Raw genomic sequence first — 23478 nt, 5'->3', positions numbered from 1 at the left:
CTGCAGGTGGATGGGGAAGCCACTGCTGCCAGCCAGATACACCTGCCCAAGTCTGACTTGAAGCCAGTACTATACTCCTCAGAACCTCACAGCAGGACCACCAAGCCACTCGGATTCAGGACACGCAGATCACAGTGGCAGGCATGGGTTTATTAGGAGGGACAGGAAAAGGGAAAAGGGGATACTCTGAAGGGAGACAGTGGGTACTTTCAGACAGAAGGATGGCACACCCTTGTGCCCTTTAATTTTATTGGGGGTTCCAGAGAAGTTTCCAGAGTCTGCCCAGGACTACCTTTTGACTGACAACAGGATGACATCAGACGAAAAAGTCTCCACTGCTATGACAACTCTAGGTTACTTTGGCCCATGCTGACTGGCTCTAATTGGAATCCGTTCTTACAAACTTTATGGTTAGTAGGGGCTGAGTTCTGGGATCTCATTCGTGTAAGTGTAACAGATGAGATTACCAGGGTAACTGTGTTTTTCTTATTTGGGTCTGCATTTCTCCTGCACATAAGAATCTGCTTGCTGAGAAATATAATTTAAGGCAGGCAGGGCTGCAGGGACCCAGCAGTGGCTACAGGCTGAAAAGCAGGCAAGGTGTCTGAAGCCTGGAAGCAAAGGAACTGGAGACCCAAGCAGACCAAAGCTGCAGCTCAGCTGAGGGAGGAGTAAAGGCCAAGGGAGTTGAGGTACTGCACTCATGGCAGCTGCTGGCTGAGGTAGAGTCCCAGGAGATGGCCATCCACCAGACCTACTTTTCAGGAGAAGCCTTTGGCTGCCCCATCCCTGTCAGAAATGCCCTGGGCCTGCTTTGGTCTGTGGCCTCCTTCACCCCGTCAACTCCAGAGGGTCTCTTGCACAGGTCTCTAGACTCCCCTAACTTCAGCAGGTGGCCACATGGCACTCCTCCCTCAGCCATTCTTGTGCCTCCCTTCCACCCCAGTCCTGATTACAACCCTCTCCCACACACTGGGACTGCGGCCCTCACTTCCTTCCCTCCCTCCATGGGCTCCCCATCATGGCTTCCTCTGCTGACACTACTCATTCGTGGGGGGAGGCACTACTTGAGGACTCCCCTCTCTCACCACAGCATGCACCCTACTGGGCTCCCCTCTGCTGTACCCTGCCTCGTTTCTCTCTCCTTGTGGTCCACCTTCCTTTCCCCACTCTCCACACCCTGGGACCCCCTGCCCACAGCCTGATCCTCATCTCCGGCGGGGCTTGGAGGACATTCTGTCCCCGAGGCCCGCGGCTCGCGTCGACGCCCACAGCCGCCCTCTATCTCCCTCCAGGCAGGGCCAGGGTCCCCCGGCTCCTCTCCCGTTGCCTCAAGGATCCGGCTGGGCCCAAGTCCCTGCGGCCAGCAGCGCCCGTGCTAGCGGGCGGCGGGCATTCGCTACCGGCTGGTCAAACCCCGTTTTCTCGGTCCCTAAGCACCACGTCCCCAAGGCAGAGCATTCGCTACTCGGCGACCCGGCGCCCTGCCTCAGCGGGAGCCCTCTCCGGTCGAGCGCAGAGCGCCTGCCCCGCGGCTCGTCGTTACGTGTGGCCCTAGACAAACTCCTCCACGTCTCCCAGAGCCTACTCAGGGCGTGGCGCGACCTCCACCCCGCCCGCAGACTCCGGCGCCGGCCAGGCCGCAGCCCACTCCCCTGTGCGCTTGCGCGGAGGCTCAGCGGCGGCGCGCTAGGGCGACTACACATCCCGGCGTGCTCTGCGCCCGGAAGAGGGCCCTGCTTTGGCCCCGCCCCGGAAGATAAGGCGACTCGCGGGTGCCGCATTTCCTCTTTTGGCCGCGCTCGGTAGCAGGTAGGTCTGTCTGAGGCGCTGAGGGCTTGGGACCATCCACCGCCATCCGCCGCGTTGGGGCCCGCCGTGGTACCTGGGAGACTGTTCTGAGAAGGCGCAGGCGCGCGCGACCAGGGATGAGAACACGGGAGGCTGGGATGGGGCGGGACGCGGGGCCAGCGCCTGCCTTGCCAGCCACACGCTGACCTGATTCCCCCCTAGACCAGCCGTCATGGGCCGAGTGATCCGTGGACAGAGAAAGGGTGCCGGCTCCGTGTTCCGCGCGCACGTGAAACACCGCAAGGGCGCCGCACGTTTGCGCGCAGTGGACTTCGCAGAGCGACACGGTTACATCAAAGGCATCGTGAAGGTGGGGCCGTCTGCCCGGTGGGTGGGGGAGACGGGGCGTCTGCCGAGACCCGCGCTCACCTCACCTCGGCACGCAGGACATTATCCACGACCCGGGCCGCGGCGCGCCCCTCGCCAAGGTCGTCTTCCGGGATCCCTACCGGTTTAAAAAGCGGACGGAGCTGTTCATCGCCGCCGAGGGCATCCACACAGGCCAGTTCGTGTACTGCGGAAAGAAGGGTGAGCCTAGCGGCGGGAAGGAAAGTTGGGGCGGAGGGGGGCTACCTCTGGATCACCTAGCCTGCGGTCTGGTAGGGGTCGCCCGCCTGGATACGGTGTTCCACGAGGTGTCTGGAAAGGTGGGAGCCCAGATGTTGAATGTGCTCTACGCTTTGGGCCTTTCCAAGAAGCCTGGCTTTGCATGGTCTCTGTCCGTACTGACCCTGGTTCCTTCCGCTTCTCCTGGCAGCCCAGCTCAATATTGGCAATGTTCTCCCTGTGGGAACCATGCCTGAGGGTACGATTGTGTGTTGCCTGGAGGAGAAGCCTGGGGACCGGGGCAAGCTGGCCCGAGCCTCCGGTAACTATGCCACGGTCATCTCTCACAATCCTGAGACCAAGAAGACTCGTGTGAAGCTGCCCTCTGGCTCCAAAAAGGTCATTTCCTCGGCCAACAGAGCTGTTGTCGGTGAGTGCCTGGCAGCGGTTGAATGCAGAAGTGGGTGCTCAGGCTGTGAGCTGCTTATGAACTGCCACCTGTTAGCCTTGGGCTTCAGTTTGAGTATGAAATAATTGGAATCTTCATTGCTGTAAAGAGCAGGATGGTGGTACCTACTTCCCTACAGGTTTGGAGCAGATTGAGATTGAACCAGATGGTTCTCAACCTGTGTATGCTGGTTTAATCCAGGCTTCCTGATTTCTGATATTACTTCATTTAGTTAATTCACTTGGTTTCTTCAGAGAAAACAGGATCATATACAAGGATTTCTTTAAAGGCATCTACTGTTGAGAGGGAGAGAAAGAATTTGGTTCCAGGTTCTTTGTTTGGCAGCACCCTAGAATCTGGTAAACCCAGCCCTGGACAGAGTAGTTACTGAGGCTCACAGAACAAGCAGAGCTCTGGTGCAGTGCACTTGGTCAGTTAGTTGCCTTGGGGGAATTCAGAGGTTGGGTGACCTACCTTGTGTTTCAGATACAGTGAAGTGGGAGTGCTCTTAGGAACTTGAATTTGATTCACTAGGGTGGAGGCTGGTGGGCTCTGTGTGGTGGCTGTAAAAGTATGGTGGCTCTTGAGTGATGCATATGACAGTACTGAGTGGTTTGCATTGGGAAGGGTTCACTGTCAAGGACCCAATGGTGAGGAGGTTCTCTGACTGAGGATTCTGATCTCTCTAACAGGTGTGGTGGCTGGAGGTGGCCGAATTGACAAACCTATCTTGAAAGCTGGTCGTGCCTACCACAAGTATAAGGCAAAGAGGAACTGCTGGCCTCGTGTACGGGGTGTGGCCATGAATGTAAGTAGCCCAGCAATCAGTTTGTAGGGTATTCAAGGTGCATAACCATGCAGGTGGGTTAGCAAATCCCTTCTAGAGGTGTTTTCCTAACTCCTGTGTCAGGGGAATGAATCTTCAGTGGGGGAAGCACTGGGTGGTGGTTTGTAGCCACAGCATTCTTGATCTTGCCCCAACCCTTCTGCAGTGGGGTCATCACTACTCTTACACCATTTCCCTCTACCTGCAGCCTGTAGAACATCCCTTCGGAGGAGGTAACCACCAGCATATTGGCAAACCCTCCACCATCCGCCGAGATGCTCCTGCTGGCCGCAAAGTGGGTCTCATTGCTGCCCGCCGGACTGGGCGACTCCGTGGAACCAAGACCGTGCAGGAAAAAGAGAACTAGGCCTGAGGGGCTCAATAAAGTTTGTCCTTTTGCTGTTGGGCTGTGTGCATGTGGTTTCAGAGGGAGGGGGTCCCTGCCATGGATCCCCTTGATTCAGTGAAGAGGAAGAAACTTTTACCCTTGAGACCACTAGTGAGAGACACGGGAGCTTCATGGCTGGAGAGGAGGTACAGGTGTCCAGGGCCAGGAGCTTGATCCAAAAGGAGGGAATCAATATCATGACATTCTAGGGTGGGTGACTCAGTAGTCACCCTGTGGTGCTAAGACTCCATTTTACAAATGAGGAAACAGCTTAGAACCAAATTCTGAGCCTAGTGCTGTGGACCTTACCCTCAGTGTCTTGATGGACTCATAGTAGGTGTGCATACTAGGTTCACCACTGGTTTTCCCAGTTCCTGGAAGCAGCCTTGTTCTCTAGAATTCAGCAACGTGTTCACCTTCAAATGGTGGTACACTCCTGTTTTCTGAATGTTCTCGTGAAGCTTTTCCTTGTGGGTTCCAACCTAATGGCTTCCTTACCTGAGTTGGTCTAGCCATCCTTGTGCTGGTTATCATGAGCAGGCAGCACCCTGCGCAAGTAGGATGGGTGGGGAGTGGTCACTGGAAGAGTGCAGGGTTATAAATTTCTTTACCTCTTGGCTGCACTGTAGTTTACCAACTGAGCTACAACCCCAGCCTGGGGCTGATGTTCTGACAAAACTGCTGACCCTGTTTTGAGCAGTGATGGGTATTTGAAGTGTTTTCCAATCTACTCTAGAGCTTGTCCAACTGCCTAAAACCCTAGACTGGACACAAGAAGTTGGCTTGTGGCCCTAACTACTCTGGTGCAAAGACGGGGGGGGGGGGGGGGAGGCCCCAAACTTGCATATATTAATTGTAGATAAATCCTGATGTTTTCCCTCTGTTAAGGAGAAGGTGCTCCTGAGGAGCCACCGGATGTAAGCAGCTGACCTAGTTTTCACCAAAACAAATGACTTCCCGTTTGCCCATGCAACAGTGACATGCTGAACAGCGCCAAGTGCGAGGTAGTTGATCCTTTTATGCTGAACACACTTGTGTAGGACTGGAGTGGGTGGAGGAGTCCTACCTCCAAATTCCCTAGAAGGTAACTCCATCCCAGCACAGTCTTTGAAAGGTTATGGCGGTAAGCAGGGTCCTTAAATGACAGGACCTTACTCTGCCTGCCAGATGGCTCCTTGTTCTGGTGGTCCGCATCCATTTCTAGTGTGATCCTCACCTATCCTGGGCCACCTAGGCCATACCCTGGCAGTTTTGGGATCTGGCCCTGAAACGCATTCACAATGGGGATCCTAGGGTTCTGGCTCACAGAGGTGTTCACTGAAGGATTGGGGCGCAGGGGAGGTTAGGGGCATCTTGACGAGTGACAGTTTATGATTGAGCATAAGCTGCTGCGGCTTTTCTGCTCCCTCCCGGGCACAGTGGGTTCAGGTCTTGCCCGAGGGACACGCCACCTGGGCGGGCTTGCTCCAGAGCAGTGGTGCTCAAGAGCCGCGCTTTTAATTGGAGGGATACTGGGTCCCATTTACAGAGAAGTTCAAGGCGGGGGGCAGGGGATTAAACAGGCTACTTTGTCCTGTAAACAATCTCCTGTCCCGGACCCGCTGACGGCTTTCACTGCTCACCAGGGAGAATTCATCAGAAAGGAATTACTGCGCCGGGGGTCTGCCTGGCGCGCGAGAGGTGCCGGACCCCCTCCCAGCACCCACCAGCTGAACAGCGGCTGGCCGAGTCCTTCCCACAGCGGCAGGGCGGTGCCTGGGGTCCGGCAAGGGGAGGGCTCGGCGTGGCGTCACTTCCGCCCCGCTCTAATTGGCTGGACGCCGAGCAGGGTCCCGCGATGCTGAGGTGACTGCTGGTCCCTCTGTGCGCGGACCCTGCTGGCCACCTGCAGGGCACGGGTCAGCCCAGCCATGGACCACGACTTCCGCCCCGGGGACCCGGGCAGGCCCTCTCACCGGCGAGCGTGCTCCGCCCCGGGAACCGGGAGGGCCCGGTGCTGAGCCCCCCATACCTAGTCTCCCCTCTACCCCCCACCCTGGGGGTCATTCCTGCTGCCCCACCCCACTCCACTTGGAGAGTCCCTCCTCACAGGGCCCATGCACGCCCCAGGGCTTCTCTCAGGTCACCCCACAGGTCAGCTTGTGTCCGGGGATGCTCTTGGCCCCCTTCCTCCGGGTGATCCGAAGCCCTTCAAGGAGCTGGACTTGCTGCTCTGTAAATGCTCCTCCCCATTTCCCCCAGGTCCTTACAGGTACTGCCCCTCGTTTTGCATTTTAGTAGCCATTTCCCAAACCCCTCATTTTATTGGATGTAACTTCTTTTCACCCTGCCCTCTTTTCTCTTTGGGCTCTTCAAGGCTTTTCATCAGCCAATGTTTTTTGGCGGGGGGGGGGTGGGGGGGTGGCGGGGGAGCCGGTACCGCGGTTTGAACTCAGGGGCACTCCACCACTGAACCATATCCGCAGACCTGTTTGTGATACAGGGTCTCACTGAGTTGCTTAATACCTCACTTTTTGCTGAGGCTGGCTTTGAACTCGCGATCCTCCTGCCTCAGCCTCCTGAGCTGTTGGGATTACAGGCAGGCGCCACCGTGCCTGGCTCCAGCCAAATTGATTCTCATTTTTTCAAAAGATCTGAATTCTTTTAATTTTCTCCATGGTCTGTGCTTCCTCTCACCCCACCCTAGGGCCTTATACAAGCTGGACTGAGCCACATCACCAGTGCTGCCCAGCTTTTTTTAAAAAATATTTTTATTTTAGTTTTTGATGGAGCTTTATTTTATTCATTTTTTAATATGTGGTGCTGAGAATCAAACCCAGTGCCTCACACATGCTAGGCAAGAAGCTCTACTACTGAGCCACAACCCCAGCCCAGCTGCCCAGCTTTTTTGAGACAGGTTCTCACCAAAGTGTCCTGGCTGCCCTTTGAGTGCTGGGATTACAGGTGTCTTGTGTTTTGTTTGTTTGTTTTTGGTTCCAGGGATTGAACTCAGGGGCACTTCAGCCACTAAGCCAGTCCCCAGCTCTATTTTGTATTTAGAGGCAGGGTCTCACTGAATTACTTAGTGACTGCTTTTGCTGAGGCTGGCTTTGAACTCAAAATCCTCCTGCCTCAGCCTCCCCAGCTGCTGGGATTTCAGGCATGCAACACCACATCCCACATGTCTTGTGCTTTTTAATATATGTTTTCTCTAAGTTTTTAAAATAAAAGCATGTATGCAGAATGGATTAACAAACACCAGTATTTTGAATTGCCAGTTCTCATAGTGCCACAATTGTTCAAGCTTTTTTTTTTTTTTTTTAAAGAAAACATTGTAGGCTGGGGCTGTAGCTCAGTGGTAGAGCACTTGCCAAGCTCCTGTGAGGCACTGGGTTCAAACCTCAGCACCACTTAAAAATAAATAAAATAAAGGTATTGTGTCCATCTACAACTAAGAATGTTTAAAAAGAAAGAGGTTTGGGGTTGTGGCTCAGCAGTAGAGCACTCGCCTTGCACGTTCAAGACCCTGGGTCCGATCCTCAGCACCATATAAAAATAAATAAGTGAAATAAAGGTATTGTGTCCAACTATAACTAAAAAATGAATATTTCTTTAAAAATCATTTTAAAAAAAGAAAATATTGTAACCCAGGTGCAGTGGTGCGTAATTGTAGCCCCAGCAACTCAGAAGGTTGAGGCAGGAGAATTGCAAGTATGAGACCAGCTTAGCAACTGAATTAAATAGTCTCAAAAAATAAAAAGGGCTGGGAATATAGCTCAGTGGTAGAGCTCAGTGGTAGAGCTCAACCAGAAAAGAGTTAAGCTGTGTTCAGACCCAGTTCTAGGCCCACTCTTCTTCAGAGGCACGGCACCTTCTTTTTTTTTTTTTTTAGAGTTAGAGGAGAGAGAGAGAGAATTTTATTTTATTTATTTATTTTTAATAAATTCCTTTTCTTTTTTTTTTTTTAAGAGAGAGTGAGAGAGGAGAGAGAGAATTTTTTTAAAAAATATTTATTTTTAGTTCTCGGCGGACACAACATCTTTGTTGGTATGTGGTGCTGAGGATCGAACCCGGGCCGCACGCATGCCAGGCGAGCGCGCTACCGCTGAGCCACATCCCCAGCCCCGAGAGAGAGAATTTTAATATTTATTTTTTAGTTTTCGGCGGACACAACATCTTTGTTTGTATGTGGTGCTGAGGCTGGGACCCGGCCGCGCGCTACCGCTTGAGCCACATCCCCAGCCCCCAAGACTTTTTCTTTTCGATGGAGTCAAATTGTACAATCTTTTCCTGCATAGACTTTATAAAAAACATTTAGATCCTCAACCTGCCTGAAATATGTATCCAGATATCACAGAAGGCAGACACCTACTTTAACTTCTTGTGGGAAACCAGTTGTGCCAGCACACTTGTTGAGTAGCACATCCCTGGCCACTGTAGCACGTGCATGGACTTCTCCCACTCTGTTTCCTGCTATTACACCTCATGCTTAGTGCTATCACCTAAACCTTGGTGTCTAGTAGGGCAAACCTCCGACTCCCTGGGTTCTTTTTGACATTGCCTTGATCATTATTCTTTCATGTGATACTTATAGACATTTTGGTCTCACTTCATATGTCCTATTGAAAAAAAAATTTTTTTTTTTTGGGGGACCAGAGATTGAACTCAGGGACACTCAGCCACTGAGCCACATGCCCAGACCTATTTTGTATTTTATTTAGAGGCAGGGTCTCACTGAGTTGCTTAGAGCCTCGCCTTTGCGGAGGCTGGCTTTGAACTCACAATCCTCCTATCTCAGCCTTCCGAGCTGCTGGCATTATAGGCATGCACCACTGTGCCTGGCGATGTCCTATTGAAATTTTTATTGTAATTGCACTGAACAGATTAATTTAGGGAGATTTGACATCTTTGTTATATTGAGTCATTTACTGTTTATAATTTTTGTTTCTCTATAAGTCTTTTTAAGATCTTTCAATAAAGTTTTGTTATTTTGTTCATTTAGTATGGTTTTTTTGTTGTTTTTTTGTGACAGGATCTTACTATGTTGCCCAGACTGGTCTCAAGCTCCTGGGCCCAATGATCCTCCTGCCTCAGATTTCTGAGTAGCTGGGTATGCACCACTGCTCCCAGCAATATATTTTTTTTTTGTTAGACTTTAGTTATTGTGTGGTTTTGTAGCTGTTGTAATGTCAGCTTTTGGTTGCTGCTGGCTAGTACATAGTTCTTTTAATTATGTTTGACTTGTATATGGTGACGCTATTGGCTGGGCATGGTCTTTATCACTCCACACACAGTGAGTGATACCGTCTTCCTCCAAAGGGGCAGAGGGTTGGTGGGGGGCATCTCTGTGGGCAGTGGAGTTGGGGCTGGGGCGGGCAGGGAAGGTCTGTGCCTGAAGGCCTGGGAAGGTACTGCAACAGACCTGCTTATGGCAGCCCTGAGCATCCAGCCATGAAGAAGGGGGCTGGGCTGGGCCTCCCTGTATCCCTGTGTCTCCCCTTAGCACCTGAGTGACAGGCTCCTGACTACTGCCTTCAGGAAGCCCAGGGCACAGGCGATGGAGACCTTGTTCCCATCTGTTTCACTCCAGGTAAGCGTCCTCCGTGTGCAAGGGCTTTCTCCATGGCAAATTTTCTTGTCAAATGCTGTCAGGTGTCTCTGGTCTGGGTGCTGACAGCAGAGAAGTGTGACTTGGGTGACCTGATGCTGCCCTTGGCGTGCTTGCATTGCCCCTGCCCCTGGTGCCCACCCTGGGCCACACTGGGGGCTGCGGCTGGATCCTGTTGTTTCAGACCAAGTCGACCTTCGAGGATGTGGCTGTGCTCCTCTCCCAGGACGAGTGGGGTCGCCTGGGTCCTGCCCAGAGGGACCTCTATAGGGAAGTGATGCTGGAGACCTACCAGAACCTAGTCTCACTGGGTAAGGCCCTGGAGCAGGCCTCAGCTCCAGGAATAGCCTTGGGGTCCGAGGGCTCAGCAAGGGTGGGCTGGAAGCCTCACCCAGGGAACCACAGATGGTACTGCTGCACTGGTCCAGGAAGGCCTGCTCAGAAAAGAGGCTGGAGAGGCCCAGCGGGGTTCCTCCTGAGTCAGCCCACACCTCCACAGAGCTCCTGCTGCAGGCCTGGGGCAGGCCCCTCCTCAGGGGAGTTCTGTTCTCCTGGTGGAGAAAGCCCCTGAGCTCAGTCACAGGCCTCGTCTTCATGACCACCTCCAGCCCATTCTCAACCGCCAGAGGATATGGAGGCTACCTCCACCCTCTGCCTCTGCTTCCCTTCCCCTAGCAGCCCCAGGGCAGATGGCCTGCAGCATAGCCCTGCATCTGGTTACCAACCCAGGCCCTTTTCCTTCCCAGGAGCAGGAACCTACTACAGGTCCCAAGCCCGGAGTGATCTTACAGCTGGAGCGAGGGGACGAGCCCTGGGTGGACATGCAGAATGCCCAGGGGAGAGTGCACATGAGAGTCAGCCGCTCAGGTGTGTGAGGGAAGCTGTTCCCCAGCTTGGCCACTGAACCAGCATTTGTTGGGGTTCAGGGTGTCTGGTTAATGGGGAGATGGATCAGGGCTAGCTCAGTAGCTTGCACGGCCTCTGCTGGGGCCCTGGTCACCTCTGTCAGCTTGGGTGCCTTGGTGGGAAATTCACCCAGAATCTTCTAGGTGGTGACAGTGTTGTGGAGCAGAGTAGGGACGGGCTTCCAGATAGAGACAGGGAGGGTGCATGGGTGCAGGCCAGGTGCTATGAGGGGAGGCTTGGGCCTGGGGACCCAAGGAGCCCTGCCCTCAGAGCTGGTCAGACAAGGGTGTAGTGATGAGACCGTCAGCTCATTCCCCTTGAAATTGGCTCACTTGACAACTGTAGAGTGCTAGAGAGCTATCATCCTGAATCTCACGGCCCAGGCTCAACTGTGTTCTGGAATATTTCTTTTTTGTTCTTTTTTTCTTTTCTTTTTCTTTTCTTTTCTTTTTCTTTCTTTCTTTTTTTTTGAGAGAGAGAGAGAGAGAGAGAGAGAGAGAGAGAGAGAGAGAGAGGGAATTTTTTTTTAAATTTATTTTTTAGTTTTTGGTGGACACAACATCTTTGTTTGTATGTGGTGCTGAGGATCGAACCCCGGGCCGCACGCATGCCAGGTGAGTGCGCTACTGCTTGAGCCACATCCCCAGCCCCTGGAATATTTCTTGATACTCCTTTTCTAGTGATGGCCTTTCCCCACCTATGCACAAGCACTGCTTCTTCTTGGTTTTTGAGTGTTGTGTGGGGTGAGGGTTGCTAGGGACTAGACCCAGGGCCTTCTGTGTGCTAAGCAGCTACTGTACTCTGAGCCCCAGCCCAGCCTGGAGCATGGCCTCCCAAGTGGAACGACCCAGTGCCCACCAGGCCCCTGAGCACGTTTCCTTTCTGTGCACTGGTGGGTGGGTTGGGCTTTCTGTGTGGCTGCCAGCCAGAAAGTCCTGTCTGCTTTTGCTGCTATGGACACTGTCCTGATCATCTTTTGCACTTGTATGACGGTGTCCTAAGGAGGAGCTGCTGGATCAACACACCTGAATTTTTCTTTTGTAAATTTGCTTATTTGAAGATGCTTATAGAATGGGAGGAACCCTAAGTTGAAAGCTCAATGAATTTTTATGGGAAAGCATGGCTCCAAGGAGCCTGGGGCTTCCTCTGTCCTTTCCCACCACTCCCCATCCAAGGCACAAGGCTGCACCTTCTGCTGAGCTCTGAGTGCCCCTGTTTCATGCAGCAGCAATTGAGTCTGTTTTGTTGCCAGTGTTCTGTTGTGTGAATGTGCTATGATTTATTTTCCCTCTACTTGTGGAGGACTCTTGGTAGTCCCCAGGTTGGGGTTCTTGTGCATGCATCTCTGGCACACAGGGACAGCGCTTGTGGATGTGTACCTGAGAGCAGGGTTGTGGGTCCCAGGATGTGTGCAGACAGCTGTAGACAGGCTGCCAGACCCTTTCCAGAGCCGTGGCTCCAGCCTGTGCTCCTGAGACCTCCAGGGAGCTTGGCTAGCTAAATGTCCAGCACACTTGTCCTGCACTTATCTGTGTGCAGCAAGGGCGTGGCTGAAGGCGTGGGACAGGCCCCTAAGTCCTGGGAATGGAACAGTGATGTCAGAGGCACCACCGGCTGGCTGACTGGCTGGCTGGTTGAGACCCACTGTGTTGGGTGCTGGGCTGTTGATGGTCAATCTGTTCACCTTGGTATCATTCTCATGATGTTGCTGTGACCCCTGCTTTTCAGATGGGAAACCTGGCTCAGAAAGGGGGTGAGTTGCCTTATGGTATTCAGTGGGCAAATCAGGGCCAGTACTGGTGATTCCTGAGTGGGCCACTGATGTCACCTCTGAGGGGCCTCCTGGCAGGACCCACTTGTGTGCTGCCAGTATCTGCTTCTGTGCGTAAGTGTTGAAATGCATGGAGGTCTGAGGTATTAAAGAGCATTCCAGATAGGTGCCTGGAGTTTGAGGTTCTAGTGGTCATGCAGGTGGTCACCTTCAGGTCCTCAGAGAAAGCCTGGGGAGTGGCAGTGTCCTTCTGGGGAGAGCCAAAGGGCCCAGCCTGTGTTTCCCCCCCTCCCTTCCTCCTGCAGGGATGCAACGGGTGTGGCCCTCTGCCCTGCCATGGATTTTGGAATTGCCTCAGACTCCCTTGGTCTTACTTTTTCTTTGTCATTCATCATCTATGACTTTTGGAGCCCCTCCTTGCTCTGGCTTCCATGGTGCTGTGAAGCGTTTGTCTTCTGTGCCTTGGTACTGGTGGACAGAGTTGTCCTCAGTCACACTCGGGCAGCACAGGCTTGTTCTAATGCTTCCCAGCCACATGGCTGTGGGCCTGGGCAGGGCCCAGAACCTCTGAGTCCTGGGCTCCATCAGCAGGGCAGCAGCTCTGGAGATGACAGACTGGTATTCACGGGGTCAGCAGCAGCTTCCTGCTTTCCTTCTAGTGTCTGAATGAGCCCTGTTTGCTGTTTCAGCTCCTGGGACCAGGACTGAGTGCCAGGGAAGCCTGGATAAGTCAGAGCGGCAGAAACACGCCAGGCCAGACACACGGATGGGCAAGGAGAGCAGCCGGGAGGCTAGGGGAAGGCCTTTCACGGATCAGCGACCTCACAAATGTGAGACTTGTGAGCAAAGTTCTGAGCAGAGATCCTACCTCAACCACCATCAACGTGTGCACCGGTCAAAAAAGCCAAATCTAGTTCCTGACTCAGGGGAAATCTCAAATTCAAACTTAGTTGTTAGAGAAGATCAGAAAATTCCCACTGGGAAAAAGCTGCATGATCGTGGTCACTGTGAGAAGACCTTCAGGTACCGCGCCAACCTGGCCAAGCACGAGCGGCTCCACCGCCAGGAACAGCCCTTCAAGTGCGGCGACTGCGGGCAGGCCTTCGGCCAGAGGCCCAACCTCATGAAGCACCTGCGCACCCACAGCGGGGAGAAGCCCTACGGCTGCGGCGACCGCGGGAAGGCCTTCAGCGATGGCTCCATCCTCCTTCGGCATCGCCGGACTCACACTGGGGAGAAGCCCTTTGAGTGTAAAGACTGCGGCAAAGGCTGTACCCAAAGCTCTAACCTTATCCAACATCAAAGAATTCACACGGGAGAGAAGCCCTATAAATGCCACGCGTGTGAGAAAGCCTTCGTCCAGAAAACCAAGCTTGTGGAGCACCAGCGAAGCCACACCGGGGAGTGCCACCACTGCGCCGGGTCCTCGGCCAGAGCACACACCTCCTCCAGCACCAGCGCATCCGCAACAGCTCCAGGCTCATCCCGCACCAGCGGTCACACCACCGCAGCGGGAAGCCCTACGCCTGCGGTGACTGCCACAAGGCCTTCAGCCAGAGGGCCTACCTGGCCCAGCGCCGCAGGGCGCACACCGGGGAGAAGCCCTACAGGTGCGGCCAGTGTGGCCAGGCCTTTCGGCACAGGTCCAACAGGTGTCAGCACCAGAGGACGCACCTCCGCACAGACTGGCCCCTGTGAGCCGCTTTCTCCGGTGGCGGAGCTGCCTGCCCAATTTACTGTTCCCTGCCCGGGGTGAAAGAGCCCTTCTGTTGAATCCCAGAGGCCTCTTCCCTTGAACCCAAAGCAGTACCTACTCCTTCAGAGAAACAGAAAATTGAGCAATAAGGCTGCTCAAGGAGAGACCTGGCGGCACCTGCCCCCTCCCCGCCCCCCCAGCCAGGAGGCCGAGCCCAGCCTGGGCAGGACCCGCGAGGCCATCCCAGGGAGAGGTGGTCAAGCCAGGCTAACCCCCTCTTAAGACTGAGAACCATCTTGTCAAAAAGTCATGAAAAGTTAATTTCTGCTTTACTATAAATTACTGCGATTTCTAAACTTGCTTGGAATGACTGCCTGTGCCTGGAACTCACCCATGCCTGGCTTTCCCTGACCAGATAAAACCCTCTCTGAAAGCTTAGTGGCGCCTCATAAATTCTAGTTTTCCCTGGCCAGATAACAACCCTCTCTAAAACCTTAGTGGCGCCTCATAAATTCTGACGTTGGGATCTAAATTTACTCCCTAGGTACTGAACCATTTAGACCATTAACCTACTACCGGCCTTTGTATTATGCTGTTATCTGTAAATTCTCAAGACACCCCCTTTCTGCAACCTTTTGTGCTATAAAGCTGCGTTCCTAGAGAGCTGGAGTGCCCTCTTCTATTCCCGTGGGTTTTGGGAGAGACAGCCCTGGCCAGTCAGAATTACAAGCTGGCTTTAAATGTGATTTAAATTGAAGTTGGTGGTCTTTTCTTTGCTTCGTGCTTTAACAGAAGGAAAAAGGAAAAGGGAGGACCCTCTCAGTGGAGAAGAAGTTCCTCCGCTGTGGCTATTTCTTCAGTGCCAGGAACCCACATTGGAGAGAACACCATACAGGACAAAATTACAAAAAGCCATACATGACTCCTTCTTCTCCCTGTCATTGAGTTAAAGTTGCTTTTTATAGTGGTAAAATGTGTCTAACATAAAATGCATCCTCTTACCGTTTCAAGGTTGCAGCGTGGTAGTATGAAGCACTCGTGCAGTGTTGTCTGAACTTCACAGCTCTTTCGCACACTGTTCTGTCATCCCAAACAAAACTCTGCCTCTGACACAGAAGCTCTCCCAGTGTAAGGTCCTTGCTTAGCATCTGGATGGCCATCTTAAGTGACAGCACCATTTTAAGAAATATTTTGCTTTCTGGCCCAAGGGCCTTTCTGAGAAAGGCTTACCACTCCCTCATACCAACCCACCATTAACCACCTGCATTAGGGCCCCAGGCTCTAATCCCTGAGCCTGCCCAATGAAAGTCCTGAACCCCAAGTCTGTTTTGCCTTTCTCCGTCTATGGAGAGGTGGCCTTTATTGTCAGCTCTGACAAATAAACTCTCTTGTGTATCTCTGCCTGGTTTCCGTCTTTCATTTCTCGCTGGCCTGGCTCCCAGTTCCTTGTTTTTCTTTCACCAGGTACTGCCTCTGTACCCTCAGCTCACTTTCTGGCTCTGAATTTGCCTCTTAGAAACCTCATGCCAGGGGAGTCCTGTGAGATGTGTTCCTGGAGCACAGTGTGGTCCAGGCGCCTCACCTTCAGCCTGACACAGGTCCCTTCCTTTTTCAGATGAGTAAGATTCCACTGGGTGGCTCTGCCTTGTCTCCCCTGCACCTCTCCCTGGCCTGCAGCTGGAAACTGGGTGTGGACACTGATGTCGATGTCCTTGTATGACGTGTGTTGAGCCCCTGCTTTCAGTGCCTCTAGGTCAGAATCTGGGGGGCACAGGAGTTACCACAGGCTCTGCCTTTCTTCGCATTCCCACCAGCTTGGGTATTATTTTCTGCTTTTTCGTAGGAGGCATCCTAATAGGAGTGCAGTGACACTGTGGTTTTTTTTTTTTTTTTTATTGGTTGTTCAAAACATTAGATACTATGGTTTTGATTTGCATTTCCTTAGTGGCCAGTCACGTTCAGCATATCTCCAGGTGTTTACTGACCATTTGTGTATTTTCTTTGGAGAAATGTCTACTCAAGTCCTTTGACCATTCTTTTAAAGATTTTTTTTAAGTTGTAGATGGACACAATTCCTTTATTTTATTCAATTATTTATTTTTGTATGGTGCTGGGGATCGAACCCAGTGCTTCACACATGCTATGTGAGCATTCTACCACTGAGCTATAACCCTAGCCTCCCTTTGCCTATTTTTTTAATTGAGTCTTTTTTTGTTGTTGAGTTGTAGTTCTTCATATATTTTGGATATTAGTCCCTTATCAGATATATGATTTGAAAATATTTTTCTATTTTGTGGACTAATCTTTTCATTCTCATGATAGTGTCCTATAATGCAAAAAAATTTTGATTCTGATGAAGTCCAGTTTATCTAATTTTTCTTTTATTCCCTGTGCATTTATGTATCACAGGCAAGGAATCATTGTAAGCACGAGTCATTAAGTCTGCCTACCGTGTTTTCTTCTAAGGAGTTAATAGTTTTAGATCTTACATTTTGGGACTTTGATCTATTTTGAGCTAATTTTTGTATATGCACAAGGTGAGTCCAATGCCAGGCTTCTGTGTGTGAATACCCAGTTTTCCCAGCAATACTGCTCAATAGATTTTCCTTTCCATGCTGCATGGTGTATCAGTCAGCTCGGCTGCCACAACAGAGTACCACAGACTGGATGGCTAAACAACAGGCGTTTATTTCTCATAGTCATGAGGCTGAAGTCCAGTTGAAGGTGCCAGTTAGTTCCTGGTGAGGGCTCTCTTCCTGACTTGCAGATGGCTACTTTCTTGTTGTGTCCTCACAGGGCAGAGAAAAAGAGATCTCTAGTGTTCCTTCCTCTCATAAAAGCATCAGCCCTAGCTGGGCATGGTGGTACACACCTGTAATCCCAGCCGTTCAGGAGGCTGAGGCAGGGATTCCAAGGTTGAGGCCATCCTGGGTCACTCAGTGGGGCCTAGAATTTTAGGGGGGAGTGCATGCTGGAATGGGTGTAGCTTAGTGAAGAGCGCCCTGGGTTCAATCCCTGTACCTGAGGGGAAAAAAAAGCAACAGCCCTATTGGATCAGGTCCACCCCTATAAGCTCATCTAATTAATCGTTACCACCTTCTCAGGGGCCATATTTCCAAATACAGTTCCAGTGTGGTTAGGATTTCAGGATGTGAATTTTGGGGACCTATTTAGTCCTTGATGTATGGATCCTTCAATTTGTTCTTCTTTTTCAAGATTGTTTTGGCTATTTGGGGGTCCCTTGATGTTCCACATGAAATATAGAATGGGTTTTTTTGAGTCTGCAAAAAATGTCAGAGTAGTTTTATCACTTTAACAATATTAAGTCTTCCATCTATGAGCGCAAGATGTGTTTCCATTTATTTATGTTTTTTTCAACTTACTGTGATGTTTTGTACCTTTCAATGTATGAATTTTTTTTAGAGAGGGAGAGAGAGAATTTTAATATTTATTTTTTAGTTTTTGGTGGACACAACATCTTTGTTTGTATGTGGTGCTGAGGATCGAACCCGGGCCGCACGCATGCCAGGCGAGCGCGCTACTGCTTGAGCCACATCCCCAGCCCTGTATGAATCTTTTTAAAAAATATTTATTTTTTAGTTTTTTAGGTGGACACAATATCTTTATTTTATATTTATGTGGTGCTGAGGATCGAATCCAGTGCCTCATGCATGCTAGGCAAGCGCCCTACCACTGCGCCACAACCCCAGCCTCTCAATTTATGAATCTTTTGCCTCTTGATTTATTCCTTTCAATGCTACTATGAATGAAATTGTTTTTTCCTTTCCTTTTTAGTTATTTATCAATACTAAATGGAAACAATTGTGTCTTGACTAAAAAAAATTTTTTTGCAATTGTAGATGGACAGAATGCCTTTATTTTTAAATTTTTATGTGGTGCTGAGGATCAAACCCAGTGCCTCATGCATGCTAGTCAAGCACTCTGCCACTGAGCTACAGCCCCAGCCCTGTGTTTTGATTTTGTGTCCCACAACTTTGCTAAATTCATTTGTTAGCTCTTATGTACTATTTTTGTGCAGTCCTCAGAGTTCTCTTCGTAGAAGATCATTGCCAGCTCTGGGCTGAGGTATATTTTACTTCTATTCCACTCCAGTTTGGATGCCTAATGCTTCCTTTTCTTGCCTGACTTCTCTAGTTAGAACTTCCAATATTATGTTTAATCAAAGTGGCCAAAGTGGGCATCCTAACCTTGCTGCTGATCTCAAGGCTGCTAGCTTTCCCTGTTATGTATAGTGTTAGGTTCTTCATGTACACCCTTCCTCAATGTAGACAAAGTTATCTTCTAATCCTAGATTATTGAGTGTTTTAATCATGAAACAGTGTTAAATTCTGTGAAATGCCCATTCTGTATCACTGATATTGTAAGTGGGTTTTCTTTATTAATATAGTGATGATCATACAAATTAATCTTCATGTTTTTTTTTTAAGAGAGAGGGGGGAGAGAGAGAGAGAGAGAGAGAGAGAGAGAATTTTCAATATTTATTTTCTAGTTCTCGGCAGACACAACATTCTTGTTGGTATGTGGTGCTGAGGATTGAACCCGGGCCGCACGCATGCCAGGCGAGTGCGCTACCGCTTGAGCCACATCCCCAGCCCTGATCTTCATATGTTGTTGCCATATTTCATTCCAGGAACAGATCACACTTGGTCATGGTTTATAATCCTTTAAATATACTTTTGAATTTGTTTTACTAGGTTTTCCCTCTTTTTTAAAAAATATTTTTAAAAAAAATTTTTGAAGAAATAATAGTCCCATACTTCTAAAAATATTTTTTAGTTGTAGATAGACACAATACCTTTATTTACCTATGTTTATGTGGTACTAAGAATCAAACCCAGTGCCTCTTATATGTGAGGCAAGCAATCTGTCACTGAGCCACAATCTCAGCCCACTCCGACCCTTTTTGTTTTGAGACACGGTCTGGCTGTTTACCAGTCTGGCCCTGAACTTGAACCCTCCTGCCTCTGCCTCCTGAATTGCTGGAATCAAAGCAGGTACCACCACACCAGGGTTGGGAGGTTTTTGATTACTGCTACAATCTTTTTACCAGTTATGGCTTTTTTGGGGGGTGGGGTAGGGGTACCATGGATTGAACTCAGGAGCACCTGACCACTGAACCACATCCCCAGCCATATTTTGTATTTTATTTAGAGACAGGGTCTCACTGAGTTGCCTAACACCTTGCTTTTACTGAGGCTGGCTTTGAACTCATGATTCTCTTGTCTCATCCTCCTAAGCCACTCAGATTACAGGCATGCACTATCACACCTGGTTCAGTTATGTCTGTTCATATTCTTCTATTTTTTTCTTAGTGGTTACTTTGGGGTTTATAACCAACTTCTTAAGCTTATAATAACCTAGTTTTGCTGACATCAACTTAATTTTAAAAGTTTGAATTTAAAAGTGTTCATACTTTTATATACATCCGTCCTTACCTCTTTGTATTGTCAAAGTTCACATCTTTATATGTCAGATGCTCATTAACATAGATTTATAGATTTTTCTAAATGTATTTGTTTAGTGAATTAAATAAAAAAAGAAACTACAAACCATACCAAAAGTGCAGGGATATTGGCTTTTACATTTACCTATGTAGTTACCTTTACCATTTATTTTTTATTTATTTCTCACAGCTTTGGGTTGTCTCTAATGTCCTTTCATGCTGTGGTTCTGATCAACTAGTTGCTGGGCTACCTTGTCGTGGGGGGCGGGGGGGGGGGCGGAGGGTGTAGTGACGTGGAATCAACACACAGACTCCGGGAGCTAGTGAGAGAACTGGCTGGAGACCCACCTCAGGTCTGCGACCAGTAGCTGAGTTTATTTTTGGAATGCATACAATTGTTATAGGGTCCCAGTGGGGCGTGCCCATCAATCATTCACAAGCAAGATAGTATCCATCAGCCAATCATCCTATGCCTAATGTAACCACATTATGAGGATGTTCTAAATATTGCTATCATCAGGAAGGGTCTTTGTCCCTAGGGGAGGGGGTTTCTAAGTTGGAAGTTCCATTCCTGAAGCTCCTGGCTCTCAGTTTCCTGGCCTGGCAGCTTGGCCATGCTAACCACAGTGCTCAGGATGTGGTTTCACTGGCGGCTCGCTAGAGCAGAGCATCCCATCCTGATCCTGTCAGGCCCGAACAAGTGCAGATTCTTCAAGCACTCCGAGCTGCTCAGAGCTGCTGGCTGCTAGCTGTAAACAGAAAGTTATTCCAACATTTTCACTTCAGCCTGAAAGTCTCCCTTCAGATTTCATGTGAAGCAGAGCTACTGGTAATGGATTCCCTCAAATGTTCTTTATCTAGACATGTCTTGAGTTCCCCTTCATTCCTGAAGGGTAGTTTTTGCTGGATATAAAATTCTTGGTTTACTTTTTTTTTTTTTTTTTTCATTTCAGGCCTGCACCACTGCCTCTGGCCTCCATAGTTTCCCAGAAATCTGCTGGGCCTCATGTGTTCAGTTCCTTACTGGTGTCTTCAGAATTGGAGTTTCAACAATTTGACTGTAATGTGTCTCTGTGGATTTGAGTTTATTCCATTTGGAATTTCTTGAGTTTTTTGGATGTGTATATTCAAATCTGTGTCTTCCCACAGATTTTAGAAGTTTGGGACTATTATTTCGTCAGATATCTTTTCCTCCTCCTTCTCTCTTTTCCTTTTGAGAGTATTATAATGTGTATGTTGGCACATACGACGCTATCCCACAGGTCTCTTGGGGTCTGTTTTTCTTTTTTTCCCAGACTGATGTCAATGGTCCGATCTTCTAGTTTGCTGATCTTTCTTCTGCCTCCTTGTATCTGCTGTTGAACCCCTCATGTGAGTTTTTCACTTCAGTTATTGTACTTTCCAGTTCCTGAATTTTTTTTTAAATAATTCTCTTTTTTGGTATTTTCTTTTTTTAATTTTTTAAAAATCTTTTTTGGTATTTTCATTTTGTTCATACATAATTTTCTTGATTACCTTTAGTTCTTTGTCCATGATTTCCTTTAATTCACCAAACATACATAAGACAGTTGTTTTAACTTTTTTGAGGTGGGTACAGAGGATCGAACCCAGAGTCTTGCATACGGTAGGCACAAGCTCTAACACTGAACTATGTCCCCATCATTCATTTAACATATTTGACTAATAATTCCAGTGTCTGGGCTTCCTCTTTCTGTCAGATTTCATTTTTTCCTGTGAATGGATCATACTTTCCTGTTTCTTTGTATGTTCTGTCATTTTTGTTGAGCAGTGGCTATTTTGAGTTGAGCAGCAGGTATTGTGGTCACTCTGGAATTCTAAGACTCTCCTCAGTGATTGCCAAATCTTGCTTGTTGAGGGCTTGAGCCATCTATTTGTGACTTTCCCAAACTATTCTTGCATTGTGTACTTTTTTGATGTGTGTGTGGGCACTGATGTTTCAGTTCCATTATTTGTATGGTCAGTCAGTAACATGAAAAAATCTTTCCTTATATGTATGAATCCCAAAAAGGGAACGCAAGTATTGTCTCTTTTTTAAAAAAAAAATTAGTTGCAGTTTATTTAGTTATTGTTTTTATGGGGTGTTGAGGGATTGAACCCAGGGCCTCACATGTGCTAGGCAAGTGCTTTACCATGAAGCCATAACCCCAGACCCAAGTATTGTCTCTTTAATTCCTCTGAAAACTGCTTTGACCCATGATGATCAAAATTATAGTAGCTAGCCTCTGAGCCAGTTCTTTAGTAATCAAGAGCAGCCAATCAACCATCAAAACACACAGCCCCAGTCTTTGGAACATCCTTAGTGCACACCATTCACAGTTCATGCCATGGGGCTAGGGAATGGTGCCTGGCAAGCACTACAGGAATGTTGAAATCTGTTGAAACTTACCACCTGCCTCTTCAAGCTCTTCCTGGATGCTACCAGCATCTGACCAGACTGACTAGCTTGACTGACTAACTTTCAGGTTACTTCTGACAGTCCCTGTCAGCTTGGTAGTTGTAGAGGTGGAAGGATAGATTCCCGAGTTTCCTACTTAGCTGTCTTCCATGACATCACTCTAACAGTTTACTTTATGATAGCAACAATCTTTCTATCCAGACAGGGACATATTTTAATTTATAAAATGTATCACTTGGCCACACCATAAAGCTCTTTATGATGAGGTCTTCATAACCCCCTGTGAGCTGAACATATCATAAGCTGAAAATGTGTCTATACCCAACCTAACATTGTAGCTCCATACCTCTGTACACTGGGATAGCACGGCTGCAAAGGAGCCTCTGCTTGCTGCAGCCCAGCACCACCGTAGAGGCTCACAGAATGTATCACAGGCCTGGGAAACTCAACACAGAATCTCTGCTGAATGCATATCACTTCCATGCCGTTATAAAGTTGAAAAGTCCTAAATTAAAAAAAAAATTATTGGGGATTGAACCCAGGGGCACTCAACCGCTGAGCCACATCTCCAGCCCTTTTTGTTTTTTGAGACAGGGTTTCACTAAGTTGCTGAGGCTGACCTTGAACTTGTGATCCTTCTGCTACAGCACCGTGCCGCCACCCCCCCCCTCCAATCCACCTTGTGTTGAATATTAAGTTGGGGACTATCTGTACACTACTTCACAGTGAGTAGTTCTAGGGTTTTAATTATTATTTTAAGTTATGTCCTTAGGATATATTCCTAAGGATGGGATAAACTTCTTAAAGGACACTGATGTACATCCTATGCTTTCCAGAGCAGTTGCACCAACACATCACGTCACCAGCACAAACTTATTTTTACCTGCCTACCAGGACACAAAGGCAGAAGAGTGTGCACAGTCCAGCTGCCACACAGCCCCCTGCACTGGACATTGTCACCTCTGATGAGGGTGCAGCCATGCTTCTGTGACAGGCACTGCATTTCACTTCTGCTGCCACTACCAAAACTCAAAACCAGGAGGACATCAGCTTTCAAGGAGAGTTCTGAGTCTTCATAGCAAATTTATTGAACCTGAGGGTGATTTGGAGGATAATCAAACCTGCAACTAGTCCTCTCAGGGAGGGCAGCCTTGAGACCCATGAACTTCACATCTCCTCACCTGAGTTTCTCAGCTTGGGAACTTGTAAGCCGAAATCTAAAATGCCCCTCACATTTGCCCAGATAGGAAGGAGCCCTCCTATGTATGTCTGCTCTCACTTCTGCCCCAGAGCAGCTCCCACTCCCAGGCAAGACCCTCCTGGCTTCCACCACTGGTCCTTCTATGCAGCCTTTGGTACATCCCTAGCCTTTCTACTGAGTGCCCCTCTTCCTTAGGGTTGACCAGCACCTGCCAAGCTGAGTCCTGGCGTGTTGTCATCGTTCTCCAAAGAAAGGATGAGTTACACCATTGTTTCCTCACAACTGACAGAAGCTGGGTATGGCAGGAGACATGCTGTGGCCCAGAGATACTCCAGAAAAAAACAGTATGTGTAGCTGCCAGACTTCTGTTAAAAAAAA

General features: G+C 49.2%; 2 protein-coding genes across 2 annotated transcripts; both read left to right on the top strand.

Annotated features, from left to right (window-relative positions):
• Positions 1-1745: 1745 nt before the first annotated feature.
• Rpl8 (ribosomal protein L8) lies at positions 1746-4075 on the top strand. Its single transcript, XM_026409870.2, has 6 exons — positions 1746-1812; positions 2014-2161; positions 2238-2379; positions 2609-2827; positions 3538-3653; positions 3880-4075. Exons 2-6 carry the CDS (start codon positions 2024-2026, stop codon positions 4036-4038), a joined length of 774 nt encoding a protein of 257 aa, XP_026265655.1. The 5' UTR covers positions 1746-1812; positions 2014-2023; the 3' UTR covers positions 4039-4075.
• Positions 4076-5176: 1101 nt separating this feature from the next.
• On the top strand, positions 5177-14021 carry Znf34 (zinc finger protein 34). Its single transcript, XM_077800737.1, is given in 6 exon segments — positions 5177-5182; positions 9542-9628; positions 9831-9957; positions 10322-10513; positions 13013-13738; positions 13741-14021. Coding segments are annotated over 6 exon segments (1419 nt in total).
• Positions 14022-23478: the final 9457 nt, after the last annotated feature.

This window comes from Urocitellus parryii, chromosome 7 (genome assembly GCF_045843805.1).
Source record: "Urocitellus parryii isolate mUroPar1 chromosome 7, mUroPar1.hap1, whole genome shotgun sequence".
In the NCBI taxonomy this organism is placed as follows: Eukaryota; Metazoa; Chordata; class Mammalia; order Rodentia; family Sciuridae; genus Urocitellus; species Urocitellus parryii.
This window is presented reverse-complemented; position numbering and strand designations above follow the sequence as displayed.

Coding starts and splice junctions, on each gene's coding strand:
- Rpl8 (XM_026409870.2), top strand. CDS start 2,024: ATGGGCCGAGTGATCCGTGGACAGAGAAAGGGTGCCGGCTCCGTGTTC. Junction 2,828..3,537: donor GGCCAACAGAGCTGTTGTCG/GTGAGTGCCTGG, acceptor TCTCTCTAACAG/GTGTGGTGGCTGGAGGTGGC. Junction 3,654..3,879: donor TACGGGGTGTGGCCATGAAT/GTAAGTAGCCCA, acceptor CTCTACCTGCAG/CCTGTAGAACATCCCTTCGG.